The 22,371-nt window shown below is 46.0% G+C and overlaps 1 protein-coding gene and 2 pseudogenes across 1 annotated transcript; 2 read left to right on the top strand and 1 right to left on the bottom strand.

Moving 5' to 3' along the window:
* Positions 1-4,039: 4,039 nt before the first annotated feature.
* LOC103300301 (glyceraldehyde-3-phosphate dehydrogenase-like) lies at positions 4,040-5,238 on the top strand (annotated as a pseudogene).
* A 419-nt stretch (positions 5,239-5,657) lies between these two features.
* Positions 5,658-5,980, bottom strand: LOC103300302 (60S ribosomal protein L39). Its single transcript, XM_054716525.1, has one exon. The coding sequence runs from the start codon at positions 5,949-5,951 to the stop codon at positions 5,796-5,798; it is 156 nt and encodes a 51-aa protein (XP_054572500.1). The 5' UTR covers positions 5,952-5,980; the 3' UTR covers positions 5,658-5,795.
* A 12,762-nt stretch (positions 5,981-18,742) lies between these two features.
* On the top strand, positions 18,743-19,371 carry LOC114228243 (protein GVQW3-like; annotated as a pseudogene).
* Positions 19,372-22,371: the final 3,000 nt, after the last annotated feature.

Here is a 22,371-nt window from a genome sequence, read left to right as displayed (position 1 = left end):
TGAAAAAGCAAGACCCATTAAAAATAGAAGTACATTAGATTGCACATATGAGTGAGATCATGTGATACTTATCTTTCTCTGATTGGCTTATTTCACTTAGCACAGTGGTCGGCAAACTCATTAGTCAACAGAGCCAAATATCAACAGTACAACGATTGAAATTTCTTTTGAGAGCCAATTTTTTTTTTAAACTTAAACTTCTTCTAATGCCACTTCTTCAAAATAGACTCGCCCAGGCCATGGTATTTTGTGGAAGAGCCACACTCAAGGGGCCAAAGAGCCGCAGTTTGCCGACCACTGACTTAGCATAATACTCCCCAGGTCCATCAGTGCTGTTGCAAATGGTAAGAGTTCCTTCTATTTTACAGCTGTGTAGTATTTTATTGTGTAGATGTATCACAGGTTTTTAACCCACTCCTAGCTTTGTAAGCTAGGGATGATGGTAAGCAAGGTGCATAGAGACTTTCAAAGGTCACATACTAACAAGTGATGAGCCTGTGTGTGAACGAGAGCAGATTTATGCTTAGGGCTATTAGGCTGGGAAACTCTGTGTGCCTCCCTCTGTTAAGTGGTTCCTAACCAGTATGACCGTCTTGATTATTCTGATTCAGGAGATCTGCCATGGAGCCCGGACATCCTTACTAGTAAGGCATGCTATTCTAATAGCAGTTCTACAATACCAGACAGTTTCCTTAAAAAAAAAAAAAATTAGCGTAAAGTACAAGCAAGCCAGACTTTTATCATTCCACTCGGGGTGCAGTTGTTCGTGCCCATGTAATTGACTTTTGCCAGCAAATCAGCACTAAACATGGAAGCCCTCCTGCACAGATCTGCTTGTTAAGCTCTGTGTAAATCTTTCTGTAGTTAAGGTCTCAGTTTGTCTCCAGAGTCCTTTATTTCTCAGCTGCCCACCCTTTGGGCCTGGGGCATCTTGCCTGTGACTGTGAGCCCGTGGGATCCTCAGGCTGTGGGCTCAAGTTGCAGAGGAAGAAAGGAGAGATCAGATCTAAGCTAAGCAATGTTGGGAAATAAGAGAGAGAAGGAAGAGGAAAGGGAAGGAGGAAAGAGAATGGGAGGCAGAGAGAGAAGAATCTGACAAATAAAGGTATTTTGTGATTACAGAGTAATGAGACTCATTTTTCTTGTGTGGCTGATAATCCATCTCTGAAGGCAGTTTTATTAGACGAGTCCAAACATAGGTTTTAAACATTTAGAAATGTCACACGAAGGGAAACAGGACTGTAATAACACTTTAGAGGAGAAAGGTTGGACTAGTGCCAAGATGAAAAGATTTTTCATTCAGTGGAATCAAAGTCATTGTTGATTTTGAGAACTTGCATTTGGCTACCACTCAAGCCAAAGCTTGACAGCATGATACAGCCCTGAGGTGAAGTATCAAAGGCTGAAATGAGCAGTCAGAATGAAGGTTAGTGCATGCACTTTCAAGGGAAGGCTATTCTATCTAATAAAAGAGTAATATGCAAATTGACCATCACTCCAACACACAAGATGGCTGCCCCCATGTGGTCAAAGATGGCCACCCCCATGTGGACACAAGATGGCTGGCAGGGGAGGGACCAGGTCTGCAAGGGAGGGCAGTTGGGGGCGATCAGGCCTGCAGGGGAGGGCAGTTGGGGGTGAACCAGGCCTGCAGGGGAGGGCAGATGGGGGGGACCAGGCCTGCAGGGGAGGGCAGATGGGGGGGACCAGGCCTGCAGGGGAGGGCAGTTGGGGGCAACCAGGCCTGCAGGGGAGGGCAGTTGGGGGGCGACCAGGCCTGCAGGGGAGGGCAGTTAGGGGTGACCAGGCTGGTAGGGGAGGGCATTTAGGGGCAATAGGGCCAGCAGGGGAGCAGTTAGGCGTTGATCAGGCTGGCAGGGGAGTGGTTAGGGGGTGATCAGGCAGGCAGGCAGGCAAGCAAGCAGTTGGGAGCCAGCAGTCCTGGACTGTAAGAGTGACATCCCTCGAGAGGTCCCAGATTGGAGAGGGTGCAGGCTGGGCTGAGGGACCCGACCTCCCCTTGCCCGAATTTTGTGTGCCGGGCCTCTAGTTTCAAATAATGATCAGCTGCAGGATGAAGTTGCTGGTGCAGGACAATGACAGCTCAAGAATGGAGGTGCCCGTCTGTTTCAAAGGCACCAGAAGGACCAACAACCTGATCATTAGGGCTAATGTATGCTAAAAGGAAACTTGTACTGAATGGAATATTTGTAATTTCTTGAAATAGTCATCGAGTGGCCCTAACTATTCAAATTTCTTCTTACACACAACTGTTGAAAATGTCCTAAAATTGATAAAACCCAGTGTTGGTAAGTATGTAGAGAAGTAGGAGTTTTTACTCATTATTGGTAGGAGTGGGAATTGATACAAGTATTTGGAAGCTAATGTAGTACTAGTAAATGTTTTGTTTTTTTTTAAAATTTATTTCAGAGAGGAGGGGATAGAGAGAGAGAGATAGAAACATGCCCCCTACTAGGTATTGAGCCTGCAACCGGGGCATGTGCCCTGACCGGGAATCGAAATATGACCTCCTGGCTCATAGGTTGACGCTCAACCACTGAGCCACACTGGCTGGGCACTATTAAATGTTTTAATGTTTGTATCATTTGATCCAGTAGTTACACTTCTATAAATTTATCCTTCAGAAATACCTGCTCAGGTTTATAATGATAAATATAGAAGGATATACATTTAGTATATTTAAAATACTTTTTTGATGAAACAGCACATTAAAAATATTCATAAAATTCACATGTATGGTTTAATAAATAATTATGAAGCAAACATTCATGTCACCAATACTCATATCAAGAAAGATAATGTCGCCCTAACCGGTTTGGCTCAGTGGATAGAGCGTCGGCCTGCAGACTCAAGGGTCCCAGGTTCGATTCCGGTCAAGGGCATGTACCTTGGTTGCGGGCACATCCCCAGCAGGGGGTGTGCAGGAGGCGGCTGATCGATGTTTCTCTCCCATCGATGTTTCTCTCTCATCGATGTTTCTAACTCTCTATCCCTCTCCCTTCCTCTATGTAAAAAAAAATCAATAAAATATTAAAAAAAAAAAAAAAAAAAAAAGAAAGATAATGTCAGTTCCCCCAAAGTCCCCATGTGTCCTTCTCAATTCCAATCCTACCTCTCTTCTGTAGAGATAACCTCCATCTTGATTCTCATAGTTGCTAGAACTAGGCCATCCAGTATGGTAGCCACTAGCCACACGAGGCTAGTAAGTATTTGAAATGTGACTAGTCGGAATTCAAATGTGCTGTAAGTGTAAAATTCACACTGGATTATGAAGACTTAGTAGAAAAGAAATACTTATTAATACTTTTTAATATTGATTACATATTGCAATGATAATATTTTGAATATATTGGGTTAAATGAAATATATATTAACTTCACCTGTTTTCCCCCTTTTTTAATGTAGCTACTAGAAAACTGAAAATTATACATTTAGATCTTGCTTTTGTGGCTCATGTTATATTTATATTGGACAGCACAGCTTATAAGTAACTACTCTCTTGACTTTTTGATAATAATTTTCTTTCTTTTCTTTAGATATTACCATCTGTATATGCAACCATAAAATAATATAGTTTAGTTTTGACTAATTTTGAAATTTACATAAATGGAGAATGCTTTATGTATTGCACCTTGCTTCTTTTGCTTATGTTTGTGCTTTTACATCTAACTGCAATTCATTCATTTTCATTGCTGTATATAGCATTGTATTTTATGAATATACACTATGATTTGTTTATCCACTCTACTATGCTAATTTATACTACTACCAGCGGTGTATGAGAATTATAGTGTTGTTTTTTAAAATTTTCCTAAAATCTTCATAGCCAGTACAAATTATTCATCCAGATTCAACAAAATAGAATTTTGAAAGTACTGCTAGGCTCTCTACACCTCCTGTTCATCAGACAGTCGTGTCATCCTGTACAGTGCAAGCCTCAACCCTGAGACACGATAGTGAAGGGCAGAGTGAATGGATTTGGCTGTTTTGGGTGTCTGGTCACCAGGGCTGGGATATTGTCACCATCAGTGACCCCTTCATTGACCTCAACTACATGGTCTACATGTTCCAGTTTGATTCTACTCATGGCAAGTTCAAAGGCACAGTCAAGGCTGAGAATGGGAAGCTTGTCATCAATGGAAAGTCCATTTCCATCTTCCAGGAGGGAGGTGCCGCCAATATCAAATGTGGTGATGCTGGTGTGAGTATGTTGTGGAGTCCACTGGCATCTTCACTGCCACGGAGAAGGCCGGGGCTCACTTGCAGGGTCATCGTCTGCCCCTTCTGCGGATGCCCCCATGTTTGTGATGGGTGTGAACCATGACAAGAATGACAACTCCCTCAAGATTGTCAGCAATGCCTCCTGCACCACCTACTGCTTGGTCCTCCTGGCCAAGGTCATCCATGACAACTTGGCATCGTGGGGGGACTCATGGCCACAGTCCATGCCATCGCTGCCACCCAGAAGACTGTGGATGGACCCTCTGGGAAGTTGTGGAGTGATGGCTGGAGAGCTGCCCAGAACATCATTCCTGCTTCTACTGGTGCTCAAGGCTGTGGGCAAGGTCATCCCTGAGCTGAATGGGAAGCTCACTGGCATGGCCTTCCGTGTCCCCATCCCCAATGTGTCGGTTGTGGATCGGACCTGCCGCCTGGAGAAAGCTGCTAAATAAGATGGCGTCAAGAGGTAATGACCAATGATTCTCTCTCACCATTGATATTTTTCTCTCTCTCTCCCTTCCTCTCTGAAATAAATAAAAAAATATTAAAAAAAAAATAGCACAGCCGGCGTGGCTCAGTGGTTGAGCTTTGACCTATGAACTAGGAGATCACAGTTCAATTCCGGGTTGAGGCACATGCCTGGGTTGCAGGCTCCATCCCCAGTGAGGGGTGTGCAGGAGGCAGCTGATCCACGATTCTCTCTCATCACTGATGTTTCTATCTGTTTCTCCTTCTCCCTTCCTCTCTGAAATCAATAAAAAAATATATTTTTAAAAGAAGGTGGTGTAGCAGGTATCAGAAGGCCCCCTCAAGGGCATACTGAGGACCATGTCGTCTCCCACAACTTTAACAGTGACACCCACTCCTCCACCTTCAACGCTGAGGCTGGCATTACCCGCAATGACCACTTTGTCAGGCTTGTTTCCTGGTCTGACAATGAATTTGGCTACAGCAACAGGTGGTGACCTTATGGTTCTCATGGCCTCCAAGGAGTAAGAGCCTCCTGGATCACCATCCTTAGTGAGAGGAAGAGAAGCCCTCAGCTGCTGCAGAGTCCTTGCCCCAAATCGCTCCCCCAACACATTGAGAATCTCCTGATCTCCACAGCTTCTATCCCAGGCCCCTGAAGAAGGGAAAGGGCTTAGGGAGCCCTACCACCAATAAAGTGCACTGTACCCCCGCCCCCAAAAAGTACTCCTAATTTAAGTATGTTGTGTAATACCTAGCTAATGTAACTATTCAAAACAACCAACTTTTCAGAATTAAAGTTTTCAACACTAAATTTGATGGAAAATGGTGTTTAAGAAAAATTATCGATTCTAAATTTGTTACAAATCTATTTATTATTATTTTTAAAAGGTCTCACACATGTATTACTGAACCATCCTACTATTGCAGGGGGAAAAAAAATCAACAGAGCAAAATCACAAGTCCATTAATTCTCCAATTAAAATGCCCCAACTGTCCAGACGGTAGCATCTTTTTAATCATTTAAAGGTGTAGGCAACCTGGATACAGCATAAATATGTGAGTCATCTCTCATGTGTGATTTCTCACAGGCCCAGTTTGGTTCTTCTCCAATGTCTCCTCTTGGAGTTGTACCTGATTTTATTACCAGTTTTCATCCGAATCCATTGGGGAATGGGCCGATTCTGCTTTTGTTTCTTGGCCAGGAACCTCTTGATCCTGAAAGTCTTGTGGGAAGACATGGTGAAGGAGAAGCGAACGCATGCACCTCGATGGCAGAGGAAGAGCCAAATCTAATTATTTTTTTCTCAATGGGAAGGAAAATCTTTTGAATACACGTTGTATGTGTTTGTATGTGTGTATAACAACTATATGTTGAGAGCCTTCTTTCCGCCAGGCCTTCCCCAGTAACAGCCGCTGGTTCCTCACCTGCATTAACCAGCCCTAGTTCTGCGCTGTCTTGGGGGAGGTGAAGCTCTGTGAGAAGATGGCCCAGTTTGATGCTAAAAAGTTTGCAGAACCAAACCAGAGAGAGTCGGACCTGCATTACCACCATTTGTCCACCATCCAGAACTGTAATGTGCTGACATGTACACATAAGGAACTGTTGGACATTGAAATTGGGTCTCAAAAGAACTGTTGGCCCAGAAAGAAACTCACTACAGACTGATTCATTTGCCTGTCAGCATAACCATTATTGCTTGTCTCATTTTCAGTTCTTATAAGTGTATTTCTAACAGTACATGATCTCACTCATCTAGGGGAAATAATGAACAACATAGACTGATGAACAAGAACAGACCCAGAAACAAGGAGGCATGGATCAGACTGTCGGGCCTCAGAGGGAGGGTAGGGGAAGGTGGGGGTAAAGGAGAGAGATCAACCAAAGGTCTTGTGTGCATGCATATGAGCCTATCCAGCGGTTAAGGACAACAGGGGGGTGGGGGCATGTGTGGGGAGGGGTGTGGGATGGGAATGGGGGGATGAGGACAAATATGTGATACCTTAATCAATAAAGAAATTAAAAAAAAAAAGTTTGCAGAGAGCCAGCCTAACAAGGACACCCCTCGGAAGGAGAAAGGACCTCGGGAGGAGAAGCCGAAGCCCCAGGCTGAGCGGAAGGAGGAGAAAAGGCCGCTGCTCCCGCTGCAGAGGAGGGGGTGGGTGAGGGTGAGCAGGCGCTGGCTGCGGAGCCCAAGGCCAAGGACCCCTTAGCTCACCTGCCCACGAGGGCCTTTGTGTTGGATGAATTCAAGCGCAAGTGCTCCAACGAGGACACGCGGTCGGTGGCGCTGCCATACTTTAGGGAGCACTTGGATAAGGACGGCTGGTCCCTGTGGTAGGTACTCCGAGGACCGCTTCCCGGAAGAGCTCCCCCAGACCTTCATGAGCTGCAGCCTCATCCCTGGAATGTTCCAGCGGTTGGACAAGCTGAGGAAGAATGCCTTTGCCAGCGTCATCCTCTTTGGAACCAACAACAGCAGCTCTGTTTCTGGAGTCTCGGTCTTCCCAGACTGGCAGGTGGACACACAGGGCGCGGAAACTGGATCCGGCAGCGCGGAGACCCAGACGTTGGGGTGAGAGCGCTTTTGCTGGGAGGGGGCCTTCCAGCGCGTGGGCAAAGCCTTCAATCAGGGCAAGAGCTTCAAGCGAACATCTCTTGCCATCGCCTAGCTGCCTGCACCCGTCCTTCAGGGAGATGGGGGGTCATTAAAGGAAACTGAACATCGGTAAAAAAAAAAGAATAGTAGAGACTGAAGTAAATAATATTTGCCTTCCGGAAAGTGCGCACCCTTTTGTGTATCAGGCTACTAGAGTGGGGACAAGTCACTCTGATTGATCACTGATCTGCGTGTGCCCTTTTTTGAAGTCTGGTTAGTTCACCCCTGTCCTCCGATGTCTGGGGGTGCGGTCTGGACTGCCTCTTCACCAGAGTCTGTAGCTGAGTTCTGGTGAGATCCCAGGGCTCACAGGGTACCTGTCACCTTGTGGAGCTATGGGCCATCTCTCTCTGCTTTGGAGGTCAGCTGCTCACCTTTTCGGTTGCTGGGGATTTGTCCTCGCACTCCACTCCTGCCACCTCTCGTACTAATTTTTCTAAAATGAGGCTTCCCTGAAACACCAGTCTTTTAGTTAGGAGCCTGGAATGCAACTGACCACTTTGTTGTTTTACCATGAAAGCTTAGCTAGCAGAAGAAACTACATTCTTAGAACAACTTCTTCCTCCTTTAAGATGCTTTTATCTGTTTTCACTAAATCCTCAGCATAAATAATATAAAAATGTAATTGAATCTAGGAAGCTTTTATACTTTACCAAAATCTTCTAAAACATATTACAATTAGCAGTGCAACCAGAGTATTTATTTATTTATTTATTTAAAAATATATTTTTATTGCCCTAGCCCCATGGTCGGCAAACTGCGGCTTGCGAGCCACATGTGGCTCTTTGGCCCCTTGAATGTGGCTCTTCCACAAAATACCACGGCCTGGGCGAGTCTATTTTGAAGAAGTGGTGTTAGAAGAAGTTTAAGTTTAAAAAATTTGGCTCTCAAAAGAAATTTCAATCGTTGTACTGTTGATATTTGGCTCTGTAGACTAATGAATTTGCCGACCACTGCCCTAGCCGGTTTGGCTCAGTGGATGGAGTGATGGCCTGCAGACTGAAGGGTTCCAGGTTCGATTCTGGCCAATGGCACATGCCTGGGTTGCGGGCTCGATCCCCAATGGGGGGCATGTAGGAGGCAGCCAATCAGTGATTCTCTCACCAATGATGAGAAAGAATCTTTGATTGGCTGCCTACTGCACACCCTCTACTGGGGATTGAGCCTGCAACCTGGGCATGTGCCCTTCACTGGAATTGAACCCAGGACCTTTCAGTCCGCAGGCTGATGCTCTATCCACTGAGCCAAACTGGCTAGGGTGAGTTTTGTTTTATTTTTAATTTGACATGGTAGTGGAGGATCACAATATTTTAAGTAAAAAATTCTGGTAAAAAGTTATACTTACAACTGAAAGAATATTAGAACAGACATAAATTGTTACTGAGTAATTAGAAATATACATTGAGTGGCCAGATTATTATGATCTCTGAACGCATAATAATCTGGCCACTCAGTGTATATCCTATATAATAAAAGGCTAATATGCAAATTGTCCCCTCGACCAGGAGTTCGACCAGCAGGCAGGCTGGCCAACCGCCCATGTCTCCTGCCCCTGGCCAGGCTGGCCGGAACCCACACATGCACAAATTCATGCACAGTATATATATATATATATATATATACACATATATATACATATATACACACACACACCTATATATATATATATAAACTGAGTGGCCAGATTATTATGCGTTCAGAGATCATAATAATCTGGCCACTCAGTGTATTTACTGTATATATTAGAGGACCGGTGCATAAATTCGTGCATGGGTGGGGTCCGGCCAGCCTGGCCAGGGGCAGGAGACATGGGCTGTTGGCCGGCCTGCCTGCTGGTCGAACTCCTGGTCGAGGGGACAATTTGTATATTAGCCTTTTATTATATAGGCTATACACTGAGTGGCCAGATTATTATGCATTCAGAGATCATAATAATCTGGCCACTCAGTGTATATAAGCTAGTGAAAGGATCATTCCAGAATACAATGAAAGACTATATGCCACAAAATTCAACAACCTAGAAGAAATGGATAAGTTCTGAGAAATATATAACCTCTCTAGACTAAATCATGAAGAACTGGAAAATCTAAATAGATCAGTCAGCAGTGAAGAAATTGAAACAACCATTAAAAACCTTCCCAAAAATAAAAGTCCAGGACCAGATGGCTTCACGTGAATTTTACCAAACATTCAAAGAAAATTTGAAACCTATCCTTCTCAAACTCTTCTAAATAATTGAAGAAGAGGCAATACTTCCCATCACATTTTTTTTTTTTTTGTTAATCCTCACTCAAGGATATTTTTCCATTGCTTTTAGATAGAGTGGAATGGAGGGAAGGAGAGGGGAAGAGTGAGAGGGAGAGAAACATTGATGTGAGAGAGACACATCGATAGGTTGCCTCCCTTCCCATATGTGCCCTGACTGGGGCCGGGAAATGAACCTGAAACCCAGGTACATGCCCTTGACTGGGAATAGAACCCTCAACTCTTCAGTGTTTGGGACAATGCTCTAACCACTGAGCACACTGGCCAGGGCCTTCCTAACACTTTTTATGAGGCCAAACATGGCCCTGATACCAAAATCTGGTAAGGATAATACACAAAAAAGAAAACTACAGACCAATATCTCTAATGAATGCAGATGTAAAATCTTAAACAAAACACTAGCAAATCAAATACAATAATCCTAAATAATAAAGAGGTAATATGCAAATTGACCATCATTCCAACACACAAGATGGCTGCCCCATGTGGTCAAAGATGGCTGCCTCCATGTGGACACAAGATGGCTGCCACAAGATGGCCACCACAAGATGGCTGCCACAAGATGGCCAGCAGGGGGTGGCAGTTCAGCAGGGGAGGGCAGTTGGGAGGGACCAGACCTGCAAGGGAGGGTAGTTGGGAGCAATCAGGCCTGCAGGGGAGGGCAGTTAGGGGTAACCAGGCCTGCAGGGGAGGGCCGTTGGGGGGGACCAGGCCTGCAGGGGAGGGCACCAGGCCTGCAGGGGAGGGCAGTTGGGGGGGACAAGGCCTGCAGGGGAGGGTAGTTGGGGGTGACCAGGCTGGCAAGGGAGTGGTTAGGGGGTGATCAGGCTGGTAGGCAAAAGCGGTTAGGGGAAATTAGGCAGGCAGGCAGGCAGGTGAACGGTTGGGAGCCAGCAGTCCTGGATTGTTGGACTGCTGGCTCCCAACGGGCAGTCAGACATCCCTCGAGGGGTCCCAGATTGGAGAGGGTGCAGGCTGGGCTGAGGGACACATCCCCCCTCCCCAGTGCATGAATTTCATGCACTGGGCCTCTAGTTAAAAAATAATACATCATGATTACATGGGATTCATTCCAGGGCACAAGGATGGTTCAACATATGCATATCGATCAATTAATACACCACATTAACAAAAGAAAGGATAAAAATAATACGATTTTATCAATAGACATAGAAAAAGCATTTGATATAATACAACATTCATTTATGATTAAAACACTCAATAAAATTGGAATATTTTCAGTAATTCAGATTAGTAATACTGCATACTTTATATAGGTTTATTAATTGTTAATATTTTCTGACAACTCTAAATTGTTATAAGACATCTTTTATTTGGGCAGTTGAGAATTATATTTTGTTTCTGCTTTTTTTTTTTTTTTTTTGGAAGTTTACTTCTTGGTGATTAGTTACAGAGACAGAAAGACACTATGGCAGAATTATCTCCTCACATTGGTCAGTGCCAACTTCATGGTCTCTGCTACTTGTGACCCATTCATTTAGGGTATGGGTTCTCTTGCATCATAGCAGGAGAAGACAAGGAGGAGAAATAAGGTAATCTTTCTTCTATAAAGTGTCTTTTGCCTCATTTTGATGAGTACTTGCTGGTCTGAAGAATTAACAATGTGCCTCAAGGCAGAGTGAATTCAATTTTCCTTTCTTCTTATCAGGTGAAGAAAGTTCAATCTGTCTAGTTTTTTCTGATATACTGTATTATCCATCATAGAGTTCACTATGCTTTTGGATTTTCTTATATTTCCCACAAAATATAACAGGGTTAATAGTTTATAGCACTCTCCTTCAGATAAGAAGAACCGGTGCTGGAGGATTTATGATATCAAACCTAATTTTCCATCACCATACCCTGACCTTGGCCTTATAAGTTATAGGCCATACAAAGCAATCGATTGCTCCCTGATAGAAGCAAATGGCCCTCTTTAACTCCAGGGCAATAGCTAATAAGGTCCTGATAATTGTGACTTATTCACTGTCAGCTGGGATTGCAGGTGCCTCTCTGAAGCTCCCCTGCACTGATGGATGCAACTTGTGTGGCAGGAAGCCTGGTCCAGGGGCTTTCTCCTTTTACCTGTAGCCTCACCAGGGCTCCTGGAGTGGGACTGATGAAGTCATTTTTCTTTCACTGTGGACTTCTATAATGAAATATAGTAAAAATTCATCTTCTCTTGAGCATGCTGTTTTTTGTTTTTCTTGTCAGATCTGCAGTCTTTCCTTGATTAAACCAATTTATCTGCGAAAGCAGTGGCCTTAAACTTCCCATTTGATTCGAGGAGCTCTGGATTGGCCAAGAGGAGTTTTCATCTATAAATTTAGTAGAGGGTCAGCTCTTTCCTTAGCCAAGACATTTGGTTTCCTTTTTAATGAATTTGAGAGACGAGAATGTCTGTTATGGAATACTTTAAACTGCCTCATTCTTCAAGCATAGTTGACTAGTACTCTAGGCAAGCCATGTTAGAAGAAACCAAAACATTTTTTTCTGTATATCCCAGGATTAAAGGATACCTTAGCCAATAGTAGAAATTAGGAAGCAATAGATCTCCTTTATTTAAGCTTTTTATTTAGAAAGAGAAATGAAGAGAGAAAGAGAGAGAGAGAGAAAGAGAGAGAGATACAGAGAGATAGAGAGATAGATAGATAGATAGATAGATAGATAGATAGATAGATAGACAGATATTGGCTGCCTCCTGTAAATGCCCCGACCGGGGATCGAACCTGAACCTGAGTATGTGCCCTGAACCTTCCAGGGAATTGAACCTGCCACCTTTTGGTGTATGGAACGACACTCCAACCAACTGAGCCATACCAGCTAGGGCAATCCCCTTCATTAAAAGTAGTCATCATCCACGTGCCCCTGGGTCTGGGAGAGGCCACGCGCCCCCGGGTCCGGGTGAGGCCATGTGTCCCTGGATCCGGGTGAGGCCTCGCGCACCTAGGTCTGGGTGAGGCCACGTGCCCCTGGGTCTGGGAGAGGCCACGCGCCCCTGGGTCCGGGTGAGGCCATGTGTCCCTGGATCCGGGAGAGGCCTCGCGCGCCTAGGCCCGGGTGAGGCCACGTGCCCCTGGGTCTGGGAGAGGCCACGCGCCCCTAGGTCCGGGTGAGACCATGTGTCCCTGGATCTGGGTGAGGCCTCGCGCACCTAGGCCCAGGTGAGGCCACGTGCCCCTGGGTCTGGGAGAGGCCACGCGCCCCTGGGTCTGGGTGAGGCCACGCGTCCCTGGATCCGGGAGAGGCCACGCGCCCCTAGACCCGGGTGTGGCTGGGTCCCTGGGCCCGGGTGAGGCCACGCGCCCCTGGGTCCGGGTGAGACCACGCGCCACTGGACCCGGATGAGGCTGGGTCCCTGGGCCCGGGTGAGGCCATGTGCCCCTGGGTCCGGGTGAAGCCGGATCCTGGGTCCGGGTGAGGCCTTGTGCCCCTGGATCCATCCGGGTGAGGCTGGGTCCCGGGCCCGGGTGAGGCCACGTGCCCCTTAGTCCGGGTGAAGCCGTGCCCCTGGGTCCGGCCGAGACCAAACCAGAGGGAGTCGGACCTCCGTTACCACCATTTGTCCACCATCCAGAGCTGAGGGGTCAGTGCTGACATGTACACATAAGGAACTGGTGGACATTGAAATTGGGTCTCAAAAGAACTGTTGGTCCAGAAAGAAACTCACTACAGACTGATTCATTTGCCTGTCAGCATAACTATTATTGCTCGTCTCACATTCAGTTCTTATAAGTATATATCTAGTGACATATGATCTCACTCATCTAGGGGAAATGATGAACAACATAGACTGAGGAACAAGAACAGAACCAGAAACAAGGAGGCATCGATCGGACTATCGGGCCTCAGAGGGAGGATAGGGGAGGGTGGGGGGAGGGGGAGAGTTCAACCAAAGAACTTGTGTGCATGCATATGAGCCTATCCAACAGTTAAGTTAAACAGGGGGTTGGGGCATGGGTGGGGTGGGGGGTGGGATGGGAATGGGGAGATGAGGACAAATATGTGACACCTTAATCAATAAAGAAATTAAAAAAAAGTAATAAAATAAAATAAAATAAAATAAAAACTAGTGAGAAGGGCAAAAAAAAAAAAAAAGTAGTCATCATTTATGAATTTGAGGAATCCTCAGAGTCAAGTCAAGTCACTTCTGAGTTATCCAAAGTGGAAGTCTATTGGCATGTCCTCTGGTGATTAGTTAACAGAGACAAGAAGACACTGTGACAGAATTATCAAAGTATCGAGTCATGGATAGTATTGGATTAGTATTAATGTGTGAAAGCATCTGGGGTAAAAAGAGAAAAATCCTATATCCTGACATTCAGCCCTGCCAAAAGGATGCATTTTTACATGTTTTCCCATCAGCTTTGTAGTATTTGATTTCAATTCAATTTGCAGCTAAAGTTCATTTTGCATCTGAACCCTTATTTGTTTTTGTGTTCATACAGATTTATTGCCTAAATAAAAGTATGTTAAACATTTTTGGTCAGAGAAAAATGAAGACTCCTTACATTTAAATAAGGCAGCATGTTTTGGTTGTCATATCAAATGTGGAGCCTCTTATTGTCAAAGATGCAACATGATTAGGCAACACTTCACAAGACTCAAGATAACTGCCTATTAGTACAAATGGAATCACATCAATCATAATGGCCCGAATGAGTGAGCTCTTATCCCTCTCACTCCAGCAATACTTCACCCTGTATAATAGGAGGCTTCTCCCATCTATACTAATAAAAGCCTAGGTGGCCCTCTCATGACACCCTGACATCATCACAAGATGGCCACCCCCATGTCATCACAAGATGGCCACCCCCATGTTGTCACAAGATGGCTGCCCCCATGTCATCACAAGATGGCCACCACAAGATGGCCGTCACAAGATGGCTGGCAGGGGAGGGCAGTTGTGGGTGACCAGGGCGGCAGGGGAGGGCAATTGGGGGTAATCAGGCCAGCAGGGGAGCAGTTAGGCGTCAATCAGGCCGGCAGGGGAGTGGTTAGAGGGCGATCAGGCTGGCAGGCAGAAGAGGTTAGGGGCAATCAGGCAGGCAGGCAGGTGAGTGGTTAGGAGCCAGCAGTCCCAGATTGTGAGAGGGATGTCTGACTGCTGGTAAACGGACAGTCAGACATCCCCTGAGGGATCCCAGATTGGAGAGGGTACAGGCTGGGCTGAGTGACACCACCCCAATGCATGAATTTTGTGCACTGGGTCTCTAGTGTGTACATAAATGAACACCCTCCTGCCTGGCACAGCTGCTTTGCTACCTCCATAGGGTACTCTTAGGGTCCTGCTGTCATCTACTGAGTCCCAGTGCCATGCATCTAATACTTGTGGAGAGCGGCTACAGTGTTTGGACAGGTTCAAACCTTGGACTAATGAGAGGGCACAGTCCTCTCATGGCCATGTGCAAGTCCCAGCCTGGAGGGCAGAGCCCTCCCAGCACAATTATAGCCAAAAGCTATAGTTGTAAGCTTGAACCTATGGTCCGAACACATGGTCCCACGTGTCGAGTGATGTGGGCTTGATAGAGTTCAGGTGCATGTAATTGAATAGATTCGAAACCCACGAGAACGGGGTTTACTTTGCCCCATGGAATCTGGCTATAAAATAGAGACAGCTTACAGGCTGTGGCGCTGCCTCTCCATCAGAGAGGATAGCGTCCCACCCAGACCCAGCTTTTTTCTCTTGTCTGTCTTTTTACAATCCTTCACTCCCCTTCTCAGGCTCACTGAACCTGGCTGAGCTGGCTTGGCACAGATACTGTCCCTGATACCTAGGGTTTTCACGGAGACCTTCATGTGACATGTGTGACGCAGGGAAGAATGCCCTCTCAACGTGGAGTTCGGTGTTGCTCTCAGCTAGAGGGGTTGTAAAGCATTCCTTGCCCAAGCATATCACATATGTTTTCCCTTTTTATGTCACCTACATTCCATAGGACTCAGGTATGGGCCCATAGCGGGTGGGCCTTGCTAGCCTAGCCTGTTTGGCTCAGTGGATAAATCATCAGCCTGTGGACTGAAGGGTCCCAGGTTCGATTCCAATCAAGGGCACATACTTTGGTTGTAGGCTCCAGCCCCAGTCGGGGCGCATGCAGGAGGCAACAAGGAGGCAACCACTCGATGTGTTTCTCTCACATCGATGTTTCTTGCTCTCAGTCTCTCCCTCTCCCTTCCACTCTCTCTAAAAATCAACGGAAAAATATCCTTGGGTGAGGATTAACCAAGATAAATAAATAAATAAAAGAACGTTGCTAGTGGGGAGACAGACCCTGTTAGCACACCACAATGGATGCCTCTACTAGGACCATGTCTGGTTGCCTTAGGCCAGTGGTCGGCAAACTGCGGCTCGCGAGCCACATGCGGCTCTTTGGCCCCTTGAGTGTGGCTCTTCCACAAAATACCATGGCCTGGGTGAGTCTATTTTGAAGAAGTGGCGTTAGAAGAAGTTTAAGTTAAAAAAATTTGGCTCTCAAAAGAAATTTCAATCGTTGTACTGTTGATAGTTGGCTCTGTTGACTAATGAGTTTGCCGACCACTGCCTTAGGCTATTCCACTGGGCTGTCCTTGAATGGGACCAGCTGGTGGGGTCCGGAATCTGGAAAGAATCCATGCAGTTGGGTTGGGCAGCTTAATTACATCAAAGTGGCCAGGCATTTAGGGGTTGGACTGCATAATCACATTAAAGTTAGACAGACATTCAGGAGCTAGGGATCCCCAGGCAAAGATGACTTACTAAATCCTATAAAATATATGGATCCAAGCATTTATATGCTTACACTAAAAGCACCTGTCCCATCATTGTTCAGTTAAGTCAGTTCGAGTCAACTGCAGGAAGCAGTCACACTTACAGGGCTTGGGGAACAAAGCCCGGATTATTAAAATTTAGCAACGTGGGGGAGGGACCCTGTGGAGTGGAGGCCAACTTATGAGGAGGAGGAGGTATAGCTCTGCTGGAACTGGTATCTCTGAGCTTGGAGATGAGGCCCTGTGGGTTTGAGAACCAGACCTCTAGGATCTAAGGAGAAGGCACCACCTGAGATGAGGCTAGTGCTACACGCATTGGGAAAACTGCGTACTAAATGTAAATGCTGCTGGGAGGGACAGAAGCATTGCTGGTGTGATGCTCACAGGACTTGTGAGTACACAGGAAGGAGTCCCTTCTACCTCCTGTAGCCTCTCACTCTCCCTCTAGCCCTCCTTTTTGGCAACGCCTAACAGAAAGATTGCTGGCCAAGTGGAAATGTGGCTTGCAGAGTTCCAGCCCCAGCACCACAGGGCAAGAAGGAGAGATGGGTTTGGAGCTGAGATATTGTAGGAACTGGCACACACCTCAAGGGTGTCTAAATTCAGATTGTTTCAAGTTGTGTCAGCCAGCATTGTAGGTAAGGCTTGCAGACTTTACTTAAGGGACAATCTGGTGACTAAAGGAAGAAAGACTTATTGCAAGATGACATTTGAATTGCTCAATGGAGATGAAGCAGATAAAACATCACAGGGCTGGTGATAGGAAGTAAGTCTGGAAGGATGTAAGGTGTCCCTTAGGCAAACCAGTGAAAAATGATGTTTTAAGCAGAAGGGACAATAGGTATAAAGGCCAAAATGTGGGCCCAAACCCTTAAGTAGATTGAGTTGCATAAACCCTCAGGGAAAACCCTGAGCTCCATGTTTTGGGCTTCCCAAGGACCAGGCAGGAGCAGGGGCATGGGTGACTGGGGAGAGCAGAAGTCTCCCCGAGGGCCAGTGGCCTTTTGGGGGTCTCACCCTCAGAGTAATTAGCACCTTCTATCTCTTCTTTCTCTCTGTTTAAGGACAATCTTTTATGCTGGGCAGACATGCGCAACTTAATTAAAACCTCTGAGAAGGGAATATGTGTTGGAAGCTGCCCATTGCCTTCACTAGCAGAGAGGTGTGGACAAGGAACCCGGAAGGCTGGTCAACCTTGAGGCTCTGGCAAGGGTCAGAGCCATACACCCACTGTCTAGTTGGAACAAAGGTAGCTGAAGCAACTTCCACCTTTTAGTCTCATGTAAATCCTTGCTGATAAGATGGTCTGCCTCTTACTGGAAATTGCCTGCCTAAGGGCTGTAGGTGGATCCCAAACCTGAATAAAAGGGATCGCAAGGCCAGAGCAAAACAGAGTCCTCCCTGGGGCTTCCGCCTGGCCCCCAATTCCCAAATTAGTATTTTCCTGTCTAGTCTCTTTCATTTGCGTGCGGCCTCCTCCAGAGCTTGAACCCTGAACCACGCCCGCAACTGGCAGCTCAAAGTGGGGCACTCGCAAACATGTTCCAATGTGAACGCCTTCCTTTTCCCTATGCATAGCTGCAGACCTTCTTTCTAGATTCCTGAAGTCCGGGATAACTGTATGACCTGGGTTCCTTCCTTCTTCCTGTCTCCACACCCCAACCTCAACCCACACAGCCAATCTCTAAGTGTAGATTTGACCTGCTAAATACACGTTCTCTATTCTCTGTCTGGCTTGTCTTTGTTCAAGCACTCCCTTGATTATTGCTAAAACTTCCCTTTGGTCTCCCTGCTCCCAGCTTTGTCGTTCTCCAATCCAGGCACCATTCTGAGCCCGAGAAAGCTTTAAAAAATGCAAAAATCGTAGGACCCTAGAGCTGGAGCTCACAGGCCTCTCCAGTAGGTCTGGCGTGCCCGGGATTCTGCGGATCTGAAGCGAGCTTGCACGTTACATCACTGGTGCTTCTCTGCTTGCTTGCTTAAGATGCCACCACTTAGGCCTCTGTTGCAGAAATCGCCATAGACTTTTAAGGGCCGGAGAATCGGGATGACCTTGGTGACGGATTTGTACATTCCCAGCAGATCTGCATGCAGGAGTTGGACGCAGACGTGAGTTGTAGAAGGTTTTATCTTCCCCAGCTTTGCAGCTACTCTTTGGCACCATTCGCTTCTCAGAATGGGCTTCCGCAGCCTCGGCCGAAAACTGAGGGGTGAAAACTCAGAAAAGCAGTTACTCTTTCCGGGTGAAGCCCCCAGAGGATCAAGAATAGCGAGCGACCTGATTCCACTTGCAGCCCGATAGAGGTCAGACCCTTTGTCTTCCCCTGACAATCGTGACCTGTTAACGTTCCTGTGTTGCCAAAATGAGTGACCGATATCTAGATGAGGGATTAGTAGAACATTTTGTGTGAAATCGAACAAGTCTGAAAGTGAGACCCACTCTCTTTTAAAAAAAGCTTATGGGAATGAAGTCATGTAGAGGGCCAGAGTTTATGACTGGCACAAACGGTTTAAAGAAGGGCGGGAAGATGTTCAAGATGATGCCCGAAGTGGACGTCCAGTTACCCACTGGACAGATGAAAATATCCAGAAGGTCAAGGACTTGGTTTGTTCAAACAGGCAGTTAACAGTGAGGATGATGGCTGAAAAGTTAAGTTTAGATAAAGAAACTGTTAGATTCATTCTGAAAGAAAACTTGAACATGAGAAAAGTTTCTGCCCAAGTTATATCCGGTATTATGAAGGATGGCCCTAAACCTCAAAAACGTGCCTTTCTTTCTGATCTTTCCAAAGAAATTAGGAAAAATAGCTTGTGTGTGAAGAAAAAGGTTAACAAGTTCTGAAACCTGGAGTCATCTCCAGTGTGAAGCTGGTGGGGAAATGCTACCTGCCTGTATCTCGTCCAGATTCCGCTGTCCTGCCAGCAGCTTCTGCAGGCCTCGTCTTCAACAAGCCTTCCCACCAGGGCAGCTCAGGATTGGCTGATACCGTAGTGCCGGGATTCTTGTCCCAGCCTTACAAAGGGTTCAGCATTCTAGAGAAAGGGGCTGTGCGTAGATTCAAGAAGGAGTCCAAAGACGAAAGATAATTTTGAAAGGCATTGGGGGTCAGAGGATCTTCAGCTAAAGGAACTGAAATCTACTCCTTGTCTAAGGACCCCGTGCTATTTATTTAACACAATTTGTCCTAAGGCAAGGTGGAGATATACACTTCAAAGGGTAAGGTTTCAAAGGGTAGAATACAGAAGCATTGTCAGTTTGGGGAATAGCCTACAGCTGTTCAGGTGTTTGGCCAACAGGAGGCAATAACATGCCCTGAGCTGTCTGGCAGCAGACAACCCTATTCAGGTTTGGGGGAAGTGCCGTTTAGCCATTCCAACAGGTAATGTGGCTCGCCCTTGTTGAGCTGCCCAAGCTTCACCAACCTTTTGGTGAAACTCTTGTAATTATTACATGCTGGAATTGGTTCCCGACACCGTAGCACCTTCATTTACTGCTCATCTACTTTCAGTCTTCTCTCCCGCCCCTCCCTACATGCCATGGCTCTCCTGGTTTCTCTGCTGGATTGTTGGGCTGGCCATCTTTCTTGCTGTTCTCCACAACTTTGAAGAACCTTTGGCTGTTAACTTCTGGTTTTTGCTTATTCTCAGTTTCTTTTGCTTAACAAGTTTGGATCTCTTCACCTCCCTCCAAAAAGCAAAAAATCATGTCATTACCTTTCTTAAAACTAAATTTTTTTTTTTTATTGAGGATATTTTTAAATTGCTTTTTAGAGAGAATGGAAGGGGGGGGAGCGAGTGAGAAAGAGACACTGATGTGAGAGAGACACATCAATTGCTTGCCTTCTGCATTTACCCCAACCAGGGCTGGGGATCAAACCTGCAACCTAGGTACTTGTCCTTGACTGGGAATCGAACCCGAGACCCTTCGGTACACAGGCTGGCTCTGTAACCACTGAGCTACACCGGCCAGGGTCCCTTCTTAAAACGTTTGATGGCTCCTGTGGCTTAAAGGAGAGAATGTTAGCTCCTTCATATTTCACAGTGAGGCCACTGTAATATGGTCCCTACCTGGCCACTGTCTCCCTATTTTGTGGGGAGCAGGGGGACAAGCCTGGCCAGGGAAACAAGATCGGGGTTACCATCTTCCCTCCACTGACTAAGCTGTGGGCAAGAACCTGCAGTGACGTCACGTTGTTTTCTGTGTCCTCCAGGAGGGCGCCTGACTCAGCAGCTTTGCCACTTCAGGGGCTGCTCACGTCACCTGCTGGCTTCCATTTCCTGTGCTGGAATGAATGTGTGAGGCCGCCTCCGGGGATTGCTCTGTGCTCTCTTCTGGTCCTCCTTCTCGTTTTCTTTCTTTCAGTTTAAAAAAATACACTTATATGAGCAGGAATATTTGAATGTCAAGGGTAGAAACTCAATTCAAATGAGCTTAAGCCTAAAGTGGGAACTTGTTGACTTATTTAACCGGTAAATCTAGGAGTGGGGCTGGATCCAGGGATATAAATATTTTTTTCTCTCTCTTCCCTTCTGTTTTGCTACTCCCTGTGTTGGGCACATTTTCTCCTGTTTCAAGATGCACTTCTGTTGAGCAGGAGGTGAAGGGCAGCATGACCACCTACAGCTCTGAGCATTTATCATCTCAGCCCAGCCACCCCAGAGGAGGGAGAGGTTCTCTCTCTGAGCATCTCTCTAGAAAACCCTGAGGAAAGACTTCACTCATTTGTCCTCCCTGCACACTCCCGTCCCCAACCCCCAATCCATGGAGCCAAGAGAAAGGGAAACAAATTTTATAAAGGCTGGGATCAGAATCCCATTCTTGTGGTTGGGATGCGGGGCGGGGGGGGGGGGGGGGGGGGGGGAGGGTGGCGGATCGGCACTGTGATTGGCAGTTCCTCCAGGACCACATAGAATTAGGGGGCAGTTACCCAAGGGAAACAGAGTGTCATTAGCAGAATATGGAGGAAAGGGATGTTCGGCAGACAAAAAAAAAAAAAAAAAAAAAAAAAAAGACAACCAAAGAGATATCTATACCACTATCTTTACCACTTCTACTATCATCCCCAGCACTATTAACCTCTACTACCACTACTACTGCTACCATCACTGTTACTATTTATTGAGCAACTACTGTATTCTAGGCACTGTGCCAGTCCTTTATGTACACAGCCTCTTTCTGGAAACTATATGACACTCTCCATTTAATAGAAGAGGAAACTGACACACCTGCTCGAAGTCATGGAACCAGTCTGTCTGACTCCAGGTCATGCACTTTGTACTCCACTAAACTTCTCCTGTTTGGGGTTCTCTGTCTTGCCATTGCATGTTAATTATGGCTCATAAATGACCTTATGAAGGAGTGACTGGAAGAGTGCATGGCTTTTTAGATTGACTGTCAGTCCCATTGGCCTGCTTATGTGTTTGTAATGTTGAAGAAGTGCATTTTTGTGATCTAACCCGTGGACTGAGGTTGATAAAGCAGTACTTTCCTCACATGGGCTGACTGTGAGCGCTGAGATCAAGTTGAGGGGCTGAGCTATTTATAGGAGCAGGGTTGCATGAACACATGTCAGGAAGACCAAAGCACACCTACATTTTAAACTTAGAGCTGCAAACATGCATTTTAAAAATAAAAGCCTACAAACCATTTTCGTACCTATTCTTTTACTTTGGATTATTTAAGTTAAAATATTATTTATTGTTGGTTTGCCACTAGCTGTTAAAGACTGTAAGCATATGGGTAAATAGGAAGAAAAAATGTGGAAATATAATTTAGCCTTGACATGTGAGCTACATATAAGTTAAGGGAATAAATCAATGTTATATGCCTAAATATACAATGAGTGGCCAGATTATTATGATCTCTGAATGCATAATAATCTGGCCACTCAGTGTATATCCTATATAATAAAAGGCTAATATGAAAATTGTCTCCTCGACCAGGAGTTCGACCAGTAGGCAGGCCGGCCAACTGCCCATGTCCCCTCCCCCT

The sequence above is a fragment of the Eptesicus fuscus genome, chromosome 5 (genome assembly GCF_027574615.1).
Source record: "Eptesicus fuscus isolate TK198812 chromosome 5, DD_ASM_mEF_20220401, whole genome shotgun sequence".
NCBI lineage: Eukaryota > Metazoa > Chordata > Mammalia > Chiroptera > Vespertilionidae > Eptesicus > Eptesicus fuscus.
Note: the sequence above shows the minus strand (reverse complement) of the source record. Positions and strands in the feature narration are given on the sequence as shown.

Coding starts and splice junctions, on each gene's coding strand:
- LOC103300302 (XM_054716525.1), bottom strand. CDS start 5,951: ATGTCTTCCCACAAGACTTTCAGGATCAAGAGGTTCCTGGCCAAGAAA.